Genomic DNA, 16087 nt, shown 5'->3' on the forward strand with positions numbered 1-16087 from the left:
TCAACCGCAGACTCCAGTTTCCAAGTTGTGATATTTGAAGCTTGTAAACTAACAGTCAGGGCCAGATTAGCCATTGCTTTTTGGAAAAGTGTTGAAGGAGGATGACTTAGTTAAAGATATAAGTTTTAGAATGAATTAGTGAAATTTGGTTTAAAGTCTAGGCATTGGACACTTTTCAGAAAATAATCTGAATTCTAAATTTAAATATTTGAATTTGTAGTTTATTACTAATCAGACAGTGAAGATCAGTAACATTTCAACAATATGGCTTGCATGTTATATGAATTGCAAACTAACGCACAGTTTTCATTAGGGGCAGTTTTATAATTTATGACACTAAGCATCCCTGAAAGTCAGTTGAGTATGTCCTTAAATTTCTTAAAGAAAAGGATAGAGATTCTATTTAAAACAAGGACATCATCGGTTTACTTTTTTTTGAGATCGCCTATCAAGTGATCAAACTCAAGTCTGGAACCATGCTTGCAATCAGGATAATTCAGTTTAGGGTGATTAGCCCTGCAACTGGAGGAGCCTGATAAGGAATCTTAAGTTTAATTCCTGAAAATCTACAGTCCATCTAGATTGTTGTGGGGGTGGGCATGTTCTGATGAGTACCAAGAATTTAGTACAAATGCTCTTCTGCTTATTTCTGAAATGTCATGTAGTGTTTGTTTTAACAAAAACACAGGTTGAAAGAAAATGCTGCAGAGATGCTCAGAACCAGGCTGCTGAACAAATAATCCAGAGGCCCAGTTCCTTAATCCAAAGAACATGGGTTCAGATCCCATCACACTTAAAGTCTGAAATATGATTCAAAGAAATTTGGGAATGATAGGCTAATATCAGTAAAAGTGAGGATGAAACTTGTTGGCATAAGGCTAACCTGTTTATTGGGATGGAGATCTGCCTGCTGTACAGGTGACTTCAGTCTTATATCAAAGTAGTTGACACTTAATTGGCATCTGAAGTGCTCCAGCAAGGCATTGTTGTAACAGAATAACAAGGATGAACAATAATGGCGTATAGAGAAGCTTTGTTAGACTAGTGTACAAATTGGATTAGACCACATTTACTTCCAGGCTGCATCTTAAAACAAGGAAATAAAGGCATTGGAAAGGACGGTTTTAAAATATAATTCACAAAGACAATGGTAGTACTGAGGATTTTTGTAACTGTCTGGAAAGAGTAAACAAGCTGTCTTAAGAAACATAGGCAGAAGTTGATCCTGCAGATGCTGGTGATTAGAGTGGTGCTGGAAATGCACAACAGGTCAGGCAGCATCAGAGGAGCAGGAATATCGACGTTTTCGCCAAAAGCCCTTCAAGAATGAGATTTTCCAGCACCACTCTAATCTTGAATTAAGAAACATGTCTACCCAGAGTAGTGAGAATGTGGAACTCACTACCACGACTTATAATTGATGTGAATTGTGTAGCTACATTCAGGAAGCTAGATAAATACATGGAGGAGAAAGGAATAAAAGCATATGTTGGTGGTAAGTTAAGGTGAGGTGGGATGAGATGAATATGGAGCATAAGCAGATGTAGTGTAAATGCTGGCCTTGTCAGAAGAACCCATATCTTAAGAAAAACACCTCCAATGTCTCATGCTTCAGTGTCATCACTCAATACACCAACAAGTATACTCAAGATATCTCGTAGAAACGGGTAGTGCAATGGTTAGCATTGGTGCTTCTCATTGCCAGAGACCCAGATTCAATTTCAGTCATGCGCTACTCTGTGGAGTTTGCATATTCTCCTTGGCTGCGTGGCTTTGTTCTAGGTGCTCAGTTTTTCTACCATAGTCCAAAGACGTGCAGGTTAGGTCGATTGGCCAGCTTAATTGCACATTTGTCCTGGGATGTGCAGGCTAAGCAAATTAGTAAAGGGAAATGCAGGGTTACAGTGATGGAGTGGGGGTAGGGGTAGGTTTGGGTGGGATATTCTTTGAAGAGTCAATGTGGACTGAATGGGCCTAATGAAGGGATTCTATGATTAAGACTTATATATTTAAAATAGTATCTGGAAGGCAAGGAGCCACAGGAGTTTCAGCATCACTGACTACATGCAGAGGTACTATGGATATTCTGAGGAATTCATAGCCAATTTATTGTCAACAAGTCTCTTGCTTCCTTTTTATGCTTTGTATTCACAGGTGAATACAAAGGTGAAAGTTCTCCAACCTCAACTGCAGTGGTGGATGCATTTGTACATTGTGATGGGTTATCAAAACCATGCTAAGCTCATTAATTATCTTAGCATTCAAGCATCAACCAGCATACATAAAACTACGAGTTAGAAGCAAGAGTAGCCTCTTAAGCTTGTTCTATGATTTTACAATCATTCCAAATCTGATTGTAACCTCAAAGACATATTCCTATCTACTCTGATAACCCATCGCCCACTTTGCTAACCCAAGGATATATGGAAACTGAGATTCTGAATATTTCTAAAGACAGAGATTTTCAAAGTCTTACAGTGCTCAGAAAAAAAATGTTTCAACACTGTCCTAAATGGGTGACTGCTTAATTTTGATTAGTGACCTCTTGTCATAAATTCTGTCAAGAGGAAACATTTTCACATTCAATATGTTAACACAAACAGGTTAATTTTGGGATCTGGGGCAGTGTAGAGCTGCTATAGTAACCTATTCAACTGGCCCAAAAACAATTATAAAGTGAGAATCAAATTAATTGAGGAACAATTGTAAAAAAAGAAACTATTACAAATGGAGATCTTAAATGGGGACAATAATGACCAAATAGGATTTGATCTTTTTTGACCCTACTTTGCCATGCCTTATTTTACATAAGCACAAGGTCAGAGGGCATTCATCAACCAAGCCTCTGTGAACTCCAGTGTACTAGATTCTTCTTGATGCAGTGAGTAGGGTATAGGCTCTCAGACATTATGATTCAACAGTGAACTGGAGTAGCCAAATAAATAACATAGCTACAATAACACTCAGAGGCTAGAAATCCTACAGCAAATTCCTCACTTTTTAACTTCCCAAAGTCTGTTCATCATCTGCCTGACACAAGGCAGGAGTGTGATGGAATATTCTTCACTTGCCTGGATGAGCGCAGCTCCGATAACAACACAAGAAGCTCAAAATCATCCAGGATAAAACAGGCATTCAATCCCTCATCACCTAAGCTCAGTGGCAGCAAGACTCCTTAAACAACAGCATCTAAATTCACAGCAACCACCATCTAGAAAGATCGATCACCAGATACATGGAAACACCACCGCCTGCAAGTTCTCTTTCAATTTGCATGCTATCCTGAGCCAGAAATAAATAGCTGTTCCTTCGGTGTCGCTGGGTCACAATCCAGAAATCGCTTCCCTGAAAATGCTGTGGATCTACTACATCAAATGTTCTGCAGCAGTTCAGGATAGTGGCTCTTCACCACCTTTTCAAGAATAACTGGAGAGGAGCAATAAACACTGGCCCTGCCGGTGATACCCTGCATCCCCTGAAATGAATTTTGAAAAAGTGGGTTAAAAGGAGATGCCAAATTGATACCACATCAATAAAATGTACACCACAAGTTGAAAATCAGCCAATAATTTTCTAGAATTAAGTTCAACTTGCTTTTATTAATTCTTTGCTGGTCATTTCTTTCCAAGTGCTTTTTATTTGGTTCAGACCTGATCGACAAAACCGAAATTCAGTTTGCTCAGATGCTGTAGTGCTAAACAATGTCCACCAGGGGATGTCAAACACATCCCCTTCTCATAAGTTGTTTCCTTCTAGAGAAGTTACAGCAAGACATAATTTAAATAAACATAAAGGTTCAATAATGTGTAACATTTAAATAATCTGATACAAGTTTTTTAAACATATGATTCTACTTCAGAACGGCAGCAAAACTTAAGTCCTATACCACCTACGGATATAATATGCAGCAAAAATTTTAGCAGGCCATTCAAGTGTTTATACTATACACCTTGGAAGATAATTTTGTCAAATAATTCTATACAATACTTCTTTAAGTGGACATTAAGTTATAGGAAGCATCTCTCAAGCAAACTCCTTCACAATTTTAAAGATATTTATTTACAGAGACTTTTAAGACGACCCCAAAAGACTTCATTAAAATAGACCTTTTGTCATTTTTTTTTAAAATAGATATTGAGATGAAGTACACACATTTCTGTAAACATTTTTTTCTGTTTCAAACTGACAGGTAAGCAAAACTAGGGATTCTAGAGTAACTTAATGTAGTCATGTGCAAACATTGCAATTCAATGCAAGTACAAAGTAGACAATTTTATCCAGAGGCTGATTAAAAGACTGCTTCTTAGGAAATTTAGCAAAATAGAAGAGTTAACAATTACGCTTCAGGCATAAGTGTTTTTGGCATCTGAGAAAAACCTTTTTTTTGAACTGCCAGACACTGAAATGTATGCAATCAAAACTATTGAAGTAACAAAATATAAATCTGGTAGAAGTTCAGAACCAGTAGAAATGACGAACTCTCTTCAGTTGGTCAGGTGGAATCACAAAAATGGGGAATAAAACTGCATCCATATAGCAGCAATACAGACTTAATGCTTAGGTATGAAATGTTCCTTGTGAATCCTGTGCCATTTAATGTCAGTTCACAAAAGTCTATGGCATGTGCCAGAGGTCATGCAATCCTGTTTACTAAACAGGATTTCCATCGGAATTCTTCATGAGTCGGAAAGTACAAAGTATCCTTCTTTTCCAAGTGAAAGAATGGGCATCTTGGATTTATATTCCTCTTCTCCTGCCAAACGTTGAATTAATCCTTCATGCGGTTTACTAGATTAAAAAACAAGACAAAAGTAGCTGCATTAAAAAGATAGTAATACTGCAACGCTACTTTGTTTAAAAATGACATTTTAGTGCCCTAAAAATAAATAATTTCATGAATATACTTTGCAGATCCCTTGAGCAAGCAATGACAAAATAACAGCGATATTTGTGAAATATCCATGTGAATATAGACATTTATTACACGTCAGATTTGACAAGTTAGATTTGTCTGGAAGTTAAAAGTTCACACATTTTTAGATCTTATTTTTGGAACACATCTCAAATTCAGTGGGCAGTGTTTGAGGTGAGGTTACAGCTAGCTGGAAAGTCCACTGTAAATGTGCCACTCTTCCTATCATCAACGTAAATCACACTTCTTTTATCTAGATTAGATTAGGTTCCCTACAGTGTGGAAACAGGCCCTTCTGCCCAACCAGTCCACACCAACCCTTGAAGAGAAACCCAGTCAGACCCATTTCCCTCTGACTAATGCACCCTTCAGTATGGGCAACTTAGCATGGCCAATTTACCTGGACTGCACATCTTTGGACTGTGGGAAGAAACCGGGGCACCCGGAGGAAACCCGCACAGCCACAGGGAGAATGTGCAAACTCCACACAGACAGTTGCCAGAGGCTGGAATCGAACCTGGGACACTGGTGCTGTGAGGCAGCAGTGCTAACCACTGAGCCACAGTTTTCTGCCAGCGGAGTAAGTTTAATGACTCCCTAGCTAATACATGGTTTGTAGAGACCAGAAACAGCTTACAGTTCTTTCACTAGGAGAAGCATTCAATATCAGTGGAAAATTACTTAACACCGTGGGCAGCACAGTGGTTAGAACTGCTGCCTCACAGCGCCAGAGACCCGGGTTCAAATCCCATTCTTCCAGTGTCTGTGTGGGTTTTCTCCGGGGTGCTCCAGTTTCCTCCCACAGTCTAAACATGTGCAGGTTAGGTGAATTGGCCATGCTAAATTGCCCGTAATGTTAGATGAAGGGGTAAATGTAGGGGAATGGGTCTGGGTGGGTTGCTCTATGGAGGGTTGGTGTGGACTTGTTGGGCCGAAGGGCCTGTTTCCACACTAAGTAATCTAATCATAACAGAACACAGTTACTGCATAATGCCAATAAGACTATTTAGATTTTGTTTAGGCTTTCTGGTTTGAATCTCAATCTACATACTGATTCTTTTTCTGAAGTAGTAATGGTTTCAAAGTAAAGATCAAAAGCTGAACAGATGAAACATCATGTTCTTCAATTCAATAAGTGAGCTTTGTATAGAATATTGTTGAAATGCAGCAATTCTGGAAGGACCCAAATCTAATCTAACAATCTCCTTTGCCAATATCAAACTGTGTTAACGTTCAATTCATGTTTTTTCCAAAACGTACCACTGTATAACACTGTGATGAATACCAAGAACTTTTGCAGTCCTTTTGGGTTGGAGGGTGGGGAATAATTGTTGCCATCTTGAAAAAAAAACACACTCCACCATCTTTGAACTATGATATTTGAGAGAGGGGCTTCATCTGTTGGGTCATAAAGTAATTTCTGCACAGAAGGATGCCATTCTGCCCATTGATCCAACAGTGACTCACTTTCAAGCAAACCAGTCAATCCTATTCTCCTGCTTTGTACCTGTAGCCCTGCACATTTATTTCATTATCCAGTTTTGTTCTAAAAAAATCATTACCTTAACTTTCACCATTTTTGTGAAGTACAAAGTTCCAGAATATTGCCACTTGCTGAGCAAAAGTATTCTTCCTACTATACTCCCTGCAACTTTTGCCAAGAGCCTTTGAGCTGTGTCTTCTAATCTTTGAACTACCAGCTAAATCTAAATTTGTCATGACCTCTATAAAATCTCCTCTGATTTTTTTTTCCCCCAAGGAGAATAAACCCATTTCTCCAATCTAACATTTCCAAAATCTCTCATTCCTTGAACCAATCTGGGCTCGACTCTGCCATTTTCATTGAGATTTAATTGCTAGGTTGATAGGTCAATGTAACAGAAGACTGTTGCTTCCTTCCTTCCAAGGTGCTTGGCTTTTGCTCAGGTACTTCCAAAAAGGAATGCATTTGAGATAAGGAAATCTGGACTGGGGGTATCCTGCTGTTAATATGTTTTATGTTGGTGCTAGAATATGTTGCAACTGTCTGTCCTAGAAACTTAGGAAATAGAAGCAAGAGTAGACCATTCAGCCCTTCAAGCCTGCTTTGCCACTATGACCAACTAGCCTGTTCCTACTTCCCCAACCACCTCCCCCCTCCCACTCCTTTGATCCATTTAGCCCTAAGTGTTATATTCAACTCCTCCTTGAAATCATAGTGTGTTTTGGCCTCGACTGCTTGTGTGGTAGCGAAGTTGCGAATTTCACAGGCTGATTATACTCTAGCTGAAAGATTTTCTCATCTTCGTCCTAAATGGTTTATCCCATAATCTGAGACTGTGACCCCTTGTTCTGAACTCTGCCACCATCGGGAACATCCTTCCTGTATCTATCTGGTCTCGTCCTGTTAGACTTTGATCTGTTTTTAGGAGAACCCTCTCATTCTTTTGAACTCCAGTGAATATAATGTGAACTGATTCAACCTCTCAAATGAGAGACTCGCCAAACCAGGAATCAGCCTGGTAAACCTTTGTTACACTCTATAACAACAGCATTCTTCCTCAGGTAAAGAGTCCAAGGCTGCCCACAATATTCCAGGGGTAGTCTAACCAAAGCCCTGTACAATTGTAGCAAGATGTCCCTGCTCCTGTACTCCAATCCTCTAAGTTTGAACACACACACACACACACACACACACAGGATAAGGAACAGGTTCTTGCCAGCCGTTATTAGACTGATGAATTGACTCTCTAACTTCAAATAATGACGATCTTGATAATGTTGCCTAGCACACGCCCTATGTGACGTAACCTGTATGCCTCTAGTTAAAAAGAAAATCACAACATCAGATTATAGTCCAACAGGTTTATTTGGAAGGACTGGCTTTCAGAGTGCTGCTCCTCCATCAGGTGGCTGTGGAGTATAAGATTATAAGACACCGAATACTCCACAACCACCTGATGAAGGAGCAGCATTCCGAAAGCTAGTGCTTCCAAATAAACCTGTTAGACTATGACCTGGTGTTGTGTGATTTTTAACTTTGTACATCCCAGTCCAACACCAGCACCTCCAAATCATGTATGCCTCTAAATTTTTTTCACCCTGTGATAGGTGTCCTTGTTGCTTATTATGATCTGCCTGTACTGCTTGTGAACAAAAGCGTTTCACTGTACTTAGACACATTAAACAATAAATAAATCAAAATCACAAATCAAATGAAGGCTGATGTATCACTTGCTGCACTTGCATGCTTAACTTTAGCGATTGGCGTACAAGAACACCCAGGTCTTGTTGCACATTCTCCCCTTTCACATTATAGCCATTTGGATAATAATTGGTGTTCCTTTTCTTGCTACGAAAGTAGATAACTTCATTTATCCAAATTATATATATTGTAACTGGCATGCATCTGCCCACTCAGCTTGTCCAAATTGCACTGAATCATCTCTGCATCCTCAGCTGACCCTCTTACAGAAATTTGTCACTTGCAATCTAACCAGATTATTCTTAGAATAACTGTGACAAACCACTTCATGCTTCATCACATGTTGCATTACATAACTTGCAAAGGTTGGGATTTGCCTTTTTTTTGTAGAAATTCTGCTTTATCAGATTTCCAAACTCATTAGCTAATTCCAAGCCACACATCTCCTAAGCACTGATATTAAGTTATTAATTGAAATACAAATACAGTTTTTAAAAAATACATCGTTATGCTTACTAAAAAAAAGTTTTATGACCAACAAATTTTTATAGGGAAGGAAAAACCTTTAAGATGGTATATCATGCTAGTATTTTCCACTGCATAACAAAAACAATATTGTGATGACTATCAAAAGAAATATGGCTCTAAATGTAATTTGCTCTTACATAGGGACTTTAGTCAAATGCACCAGTATCAAAGGTAACTTAAGACAGTTTACGGCAATGGTCTATAGTTTCAGCTATTGCATTAAGAGAATTATGTGTCAGCCATTCCAAATAACTCATCTTAAACAAACACAATGCTGGAGAGACTCAGTAGGTCTGGCAACACAGAGGGGAAGAGTTAGTGTTTTGAGGCCAGCATGACTCTTCAAAAGCTTTTCATCTTTATTGTCTAGGAAATATTAAGCGCACACAAGATATATGAACTCCCTAGTATTATTGAATTATTAAATAATCTCCAAAGATAGCTGCCTTTTCAGCTTGTGAGTAAAGAGAACAAAAGTTAGTTGACGGTGACTCATTACATCTTTGAAAGGAAGACTCAATAATTCATGAATCCTCCAGATTCAACAAATGTCAATAAATTTTTCCCATCACACTTTAAACTCTCCTACTCAGGTTCCTAATAGAGTCCTTGGTTTTAGCTTTTCACGCAAAAGCATTCAATTTATGAACATACTCAGACTCATGATATCTAAACCCAAAACTTTATAGCATTTCATGTTGCAACATATACATGTGACAAAGGCCATTTTCAGTCTTTATTCTTATGATTGTCATTGGTTGGAATTTTAATTTACTGCCTTCAAACAGCAGCTGCACAATGATAAATTTCATTCTATATTTTTCTTGTATCATATCTCTGCAAGTATGAACACAAAAGGTTAGTAATGTAGAAGTAGTGCTTTTAGAATATCTACAGCAGGCCACTTGAGTCTCACTTGAAAGAGACTTAAAGACAGAATCCAGGACGACATTTAGAGTCATAGAAATATACAGCATGGAAACAGACTTCGGTTCAACTTGTCCACACCAATCAGATACGAACTGAAAATGTGTTGCTGGAAAAGCACAGCAGGTCAGGCAGCATCCAGGGAACAGGAGAATCGAGGGGTTATTCCTCGGGCATAACCCGAGGAAGGGCTTATGCCTGAAACATCGATTCTCCTGTTCCTTGGATGCTGCCTGACCTGCTGCGCTTTTCCAGCAACACATTTGCAGCTCTGATCTCCAGTCCTCACTTTCTCCACACCAATCAGACATCCAAAGTTAATCTAGTCCCATTTGCCAGCACTTGACCCATATCTCTCTAAATGCTTCCTATTCAAGTATATATCCAGATGCCTTTTAAATGTTGTAATTGTACCAGTTTCCACCACTTCCTCTGGCTGCTCACTCCATACACACAAGACCTTCTGTGTGAAAAATTTGCCCATTAGCTCCTTTTTAAATCTTTCCCCTTTTACTCTAAACCTATGCCCTCCAGTTTTGGACCCTGCTACCCTGGAGAAAAGACCTTAGCCATTCAATCTATCTATGCCCTTCATGATTTTATAAATGTTTAAGTTCACCCCTTAGCCTCCGACACTTCAGGGAAAATAGGCCTGGTCTATTCAGCCTCTCCCTATAACTCAAACCTTTCAACATGGCCAACATCTTTGTAAATCTTTTCTGAACCCTTTCAAGTTTTGTAACATTCTTCCTATTGCAGGAAGACCAGAATTGCACTTAGTATTCCAAAAGAGTGCAGGAGTGAAGGAATGCTCAACTGTTGAAGGTGCCATCTTTCAGATCAGACACAAAACTAAGCTCGACCGTCCTTTCAGGTGGAACTGACCTCCATTTCAAAGAACAGCAGGGTCCACCTTCCCAGTGACTTGGCTAATATTTATTCCTAAAATCACTTAAGACGATTGAGGCAAGAATTGCTGTTTGCAAAATCTTGCTTTGTACAAAGTTATTGCCATGTTTCTAACATCACTAAGCAGCATGATGGTGGAGAGGTATATGGGATACCCTGAAATCATGGAAGATCAACAGACATGCAAATTACTTTATCTTCTATAATAAAGGAGGATCAACACTTCCCTGCCAATATTTTATGACAGTAGTATCCGAAATACCAGGTAGATTTCAATATTTTAAACCATGCTAATTTTCACCATACAATCCCTGCAGCACAACACTGGAATGCTATCCCGACACTCAATAAAGAAGTGACTTTACAGCTACATGCAAGCCTATAACTTTCGCCCATAAATCCAATTGCCCAACCACTGTACCACAGCACATTTAAAAGAAGTTAGGTTTCTCAAAATTATAATCTCCAGAGAACAGCCACTGTGAGCACTGATCCTTGTTTCATGTTGGAAGCTCCACTGGGCACCTGATTGTGTCAGCGTGTAAAAAGATCTAACCTTGCTGCAGCACAAATCCAAATGTCATACAACAGATTTAGACAGCAAACTCTCTGGCAGCTCACACCAGATAAATAGCCATCAGCAAAAGTACCTCACGAAATGGACTCAAAGCCAGTTTGTATTGCATCTAGCCAGAGGTATGATTCCACATAATGTACACACATTTAAAAAAATTACCAAAGTAATTAACTTATTGCATATCAATTCTTATACCAAATGGAATTGTCATTCTCTTACTAACTAGTTTAAACAAGTAAGGTGGGGAGGGATCTGGTAACAATGACATGTATGAGAGATTTGAATAAACTGAATAAATAGATTAGAGGTCATACCAAACTAAGTAACCAGTGCAAAAAATGGTCAGAGAACAAAACAAAATTCATTCTGGGGATGTGGGCATCACTGGCTGGGCCTGCGTTTATTGCCTGTGCCTAATTGCTCAGAGGACAGGTAAGAGGCAACCACATTGCTGTAAATCTAGGCCAGACCAGGTAAAGGTAGTAAATTTCCTTCCCTAAAGTACATTAATGAACTAGAGCAGTCTCCACTTGCCTGGATTGATGCAGCTCCAACCACATTTAAGATGCTTGACACTATCCAGGACAAAGTAACCCACTTGAATGGCACCACATCCACAACCCAACTATCAGCAATGGTTTCATGATCATCATTTTTTTGTAGATTTTTATTTGAATTCAAATTCCACCATCAACCATGGCTGGATTTAAACCAAGGCCCCCAGAACATTACCTCAGATTCTAGATTAATAGTCTAGTGATAATACTGCTAGGCCATTGCAACTCTGTAAAACGGTAACATAATAGAAAACGCTGGGGGGGGGTGTGGAGGTGGTGGGAGAGAGAATAGAAGTGAAGCAGGAAACCAATTAGAGTTATTGGCTGAGCAAGGAGCTTTCCTGCTGAGATTGAGGTGAATCTTCAATGTGGTTTGAGTATTTGTGCAGACATTACTGGGATAAATGAATTTTACTGTTTTTGCAATATCATTCCAAATAATTTTCCTATAGTGTAATAAATTACATGCTTCTTTTCTGAAAATAAGCTGTTATGTTCTTTTACTGATAGCCTCTTGGTAATGGTAGCTAAGACATATTCATGGCTGTTTGCACAATGTTCAGAACCATCTGCAACTCCTCAGATACTGAAGCAGTCTATGTTCAAATGCAACAAGATCTGGATAGTTCTCAGGCTTGGGCTGAGAAGTTGCAAGTAACATTCACGCCACAAAAATGTAAGGCAATGACCATCCCCAATAAGAGAATCTAGCTGCCACCCTTCACATTCAATGGTGTTACCATCACTGAATCCCCCATGATCCACCACTATCAATGGGTTATCAGTGACCCCAAAAACTCAACTGGACTCACTACATAAACACAGTGGCTATATGAGCACATCACAGGCTAGGAATACTGACCTCCTGATTCCCCAAAGCCTGTCCATCATCAACAAGGCACAAGTCAGGACTGGGATGGAGCAGTCTCCACTTGCCTGGATTGATGCAGCTCCAACCACATTTAAGATGCTTGACACTATCCAGGACAAAGTAACCCACTTGAATGGCACCACATCCACAAACATCCACTCCCTCCAACACTGATGCTCAATAGCAGCTGTGGCGCTATCTACAAGATGTGCTGTAGAAATTTACCAAATATCCTTAGACAGCATCTCCCAAACCCAGCATCTCTTCTAACCAAAAGGACAGATGTAAAAAGGATATGAAAGACAACCGTTTTAAACAGAGAGTAGTGTGTATGGAATGAATTGCCAGAAAAAATGGTTAATGCAAGTACAGTTACAACATTTAAAAGACATTTGGATACGTACATAAATAGGAAAGATTTGGAGGTACAGGCAGGTGGGACTAGTTAATTGGGAACATAGTCAGCGTGGACTGGTTGGACCGAAAGATCTGATTCCATCCTGTTTGACTATAAGGATAGCAGATACGTGGGAACACCACTACCTGCAAGTTCCCCTCCAAACCACTTGCCATCCTGACTTGTAAGTATATTGCTGTTCCTTCACTGCTGTTGGGCCAAACTCAGAATTGTGGGTCTACCTACAGCACATCCATGATAGGGGTACAAAATGGTAGATCACCACCATGTCAAGGACAACTAAGAACACGTACTAAATGCTGGCCACCCGGTGATGCCCACATCTCATGAGTGAATTTTTAAAAACTCTATTATTTGAGCTTATACCATTTTAGCATGCAGAAAGATTTCCGATTTTCCCCTTGGTTTGTCTTCCAGTTACAGAGGCATCTACCAGTTGAAACAGTTTACCCCCATTAGCCTCTCAAAATTGGTCAACATTTTGAGCAGTTCTGTTAAATTTCTGTTTAGGCAAGAACTTTCAAAAGTTGATTGGGGGAGACTATTTGCAGGCAAAGGGGTGGCTGGCAAGTGGAAGGCTTTCAAAAATGAGAGTCCAGAGTCAGTATGTTCCTATTAGCATGAAGGGAAAGGCTGGTAGTTGTACAGAATGCTGGATGACTACAGAAATTGAGGGTCTGCTCAAGAAAAAGGAAACACATGGCAATTATAGACAGCTGGGATTGAGTGATTCCCTTGAAGTAAAAGGGCAGTTGGATTATACTGTAGGGAAATGAAGATGGCAAAAAAAAGGGACATGAGGTAGCTTTCACAAATAAGATTAAGAAGAATCTAAAAAGATTCTACAAATGCACTTTCAGGGCTAAAGAGTAACTAGGGAGAGAATAGGGCCTCTTAAAAATTAACAAGGCTGTCTATTTGTGGAAGCGCAGATGGTGAGATACTAAACAAGTATTTTGAGTCAGGATTAACTTGACGAATATGGAAGATAAAGAACTTGGAGAAACAAACTGAGATATCTCAATGTGTCCATATTACAGAGGTAGTGATAGTGGATGTCTTGAAATGCAAAAAGGTGGATAAATCCCCCATACCTGATCAGGTGTCTCCCAAAACTTTGTGGAAGTTGGGAAGTGATTACTGACCCCCTCACTGAGATATTTTGAGTCATAGAGTCTGAGAGATATACAGCACAGAAACAGATCCTTCAGTCCAACTCATCTATGCTGACCAGATATCCTAAATTAATCTTGTCTCATTTGCCAGCACTTAGCCCATATCCTAAAACCCTTCCCATTCATATACACATCCAGATGCCTTTTAAATGGCACTTTAGTCCATTCACACACCACTGTGAGAAAAAGTTGTCTCTTAGGTCCCATTTGAATCTCTCCCCTCTCACCTTAAACCTGTGCCTTCCAGTTTTGGATTCCCTTACCCTTGGGAATTGTATCATCAATAGCCATGGGTGAGGTACCAGAATACCTTAGGGTGCCATTATTTAAGAAATGTCATAAGGAAAAGCCAGCGAACTATAGACCATTGAGCCTGACATCAGTGATGGATAAGTTGTTGGAGGGGATTTTGAGGGATAGGATTTCCATGTATTTGGAAATCCTAGGACTGATCAAGGGTAGTCAATATGGTTTGTTCATAGAGAACTAGTGTCTCACTAACTTGATTGTATTTTTTGAAGTGACAAAGAAGATTGGTGAAAGTTAAGCAATGGGCATTGTCTATTTGGGCTTCAGTAAGGCATTTGACAAGGTTCTGCATTTTATATTTTTCAAGGTTAGATAACATGGAAAACAGGAGGAGATAGCCATCTTGATACAAAATTAACTTGAATATAAGATACAAAGTGTGGTGGGAGGATTGTTCTTTTTTGACTGGAAGCCTGAGACCAGCTGTGTACCGCAAGGATTGGTGCTGAGTCCATTATGCTTTGTCATTTAAATGTTTTGGATGAGAATATAGGAGGAATAGTTAGTAAGTTTGCAGATAACACCAAAATTGGAGGTGTAGTGGACAGCGAAGGAGATTACTTCAGAATACAACAGGACCTTGATAAGATGGACCAATGGGCTGAGGAGTGGCAGATGCAGTTTAATTTAGATAAATGTGAGGCGCTGCATTTTGGAATGGCAAATCATGGCAGGACTTATACAATAAGGTCCTGGGGAGTGTTGCTAAACAAGGAGACCTTGGGGTGCAGGTTCTTGTTCTTGGAAGGTGGAGTCACAGGTAGACAGAATAGTGAAGGTGTTTGTTACACTTGCCTTTATTGGTCAATGTGTCACGTGTAGGAGTTGGGAGGTCATGTTGCAGATGTACAGGACATTGGTTAGTTGACTTATGAAATTCTGTATTCAGTTCTGGTCTCCCTGCTGTTGGAAAGTTGTGGCAAAACTTGAAAGGGTTCAGAGAAGATTTACAAGGATGCTGTCGGAATTGGAGAGTTTGAGTCATAGGGAGAGGCTGAATAGGCTGGGGCTATTTTCTCTGGATCATCAGAAGCTGAGGGGTAACCTGGTTCATAAAATCATGAAGGGCATGGGTAGGGTGAATAGTCAAGATCTTTTCCCCAGGCTAGAGGTCATAGGTTTAGGGTGAGAGGGAAAGATATACAACGGACCTAACGGGCAAAGTTTTCACACACAGGGTGGTGCGTGTATGGAATGAGCTGCCAGAGGAAGTGGTGGAGGCTGGTACAATTAGAGCATTTAAAATGATTCTGGATGGGTATATGAATAGGAAGGGTTTAAGAGTGATCTGAGCCAAGTGCAGGAAAATGGGACTAAATTACTTAAGAGTATCTGTATCAATCGTTTCTCTATAGAGAGATTGGAGATTCTCTACTCCATTTAAAATAAAGGGAGAGTGGAATTTTGCATGAATATGCTAAGCTTTTGAACATTAATTTCTGCAATAAACTTCAGGATGACTGTTTACAGTACCAGGTTTCGATCTGACAGCAGTTGTGGTATATCCTGGTATTGTAATAAAGAGGTGGTATATTTAAACTGCCACACCTGCGAAAACAATCTGAGGCATCTGAACAGTCCATATTTTACATTTTTGTCACATTTTCTCTTTCATTAGGTGTTTAAACCCAAGTTTGTGGATCGTCCAAGACTTTTCAGTGAGTTCCCACCAACAGCTTTTCATTATATTTCTGATTTTTTAAAACATTATGCTAGTATG

At 39.5% G+C, this 16087-nt stretch overlaps 1 protein-coding gene across 6 annotated transcripts in view; it reads right to left on the reverse strand.

Annotated features, from left to right (window-relative positions):
- Positions 1–3579: 3579 nt before the first annotated feature.
- The window catches only part of LOC140489230 (phosphatidylinositol 4-phosphate 5-kinase type-1 beta-like), a 160123-nt gene continuing 147615 nt past the window's right edge, over positions 3580–16087 (reverse strand). For all 6 annotated transcript variants that reach the window (XM_072588565.1, XM_072588575.1, XM_072588547.1 and 3 more), the window contains one exon: positions 3580–4788. In XM_072588565.1, coding sequence (XP_072444666.1) covers positions 4786–4788 — 3 coding nt within the window. In that variant the 3' untranslated portion in view covers positions 3580–4785. The remainder of the gene's footprint in view (positions 4789–16087) is intronic.

The sequence above is a fragment of the Chiloscyllium punctatum genome, chromosome 2 (genome assembly GCF_047496795.1).
Source record: "Chiloscyllium punctatum isolate Juve2018m chromosome 2, sChiPun1.3, whole genome shotgun sequence".
Taxonomy (NCBI): Eukaryota; Metazoa; Chordata; class Chondrichthyes; order Orectolobiformes; family Hemiscylliidae; genus Chiloscyllium; species Chiloscyllium punctatum.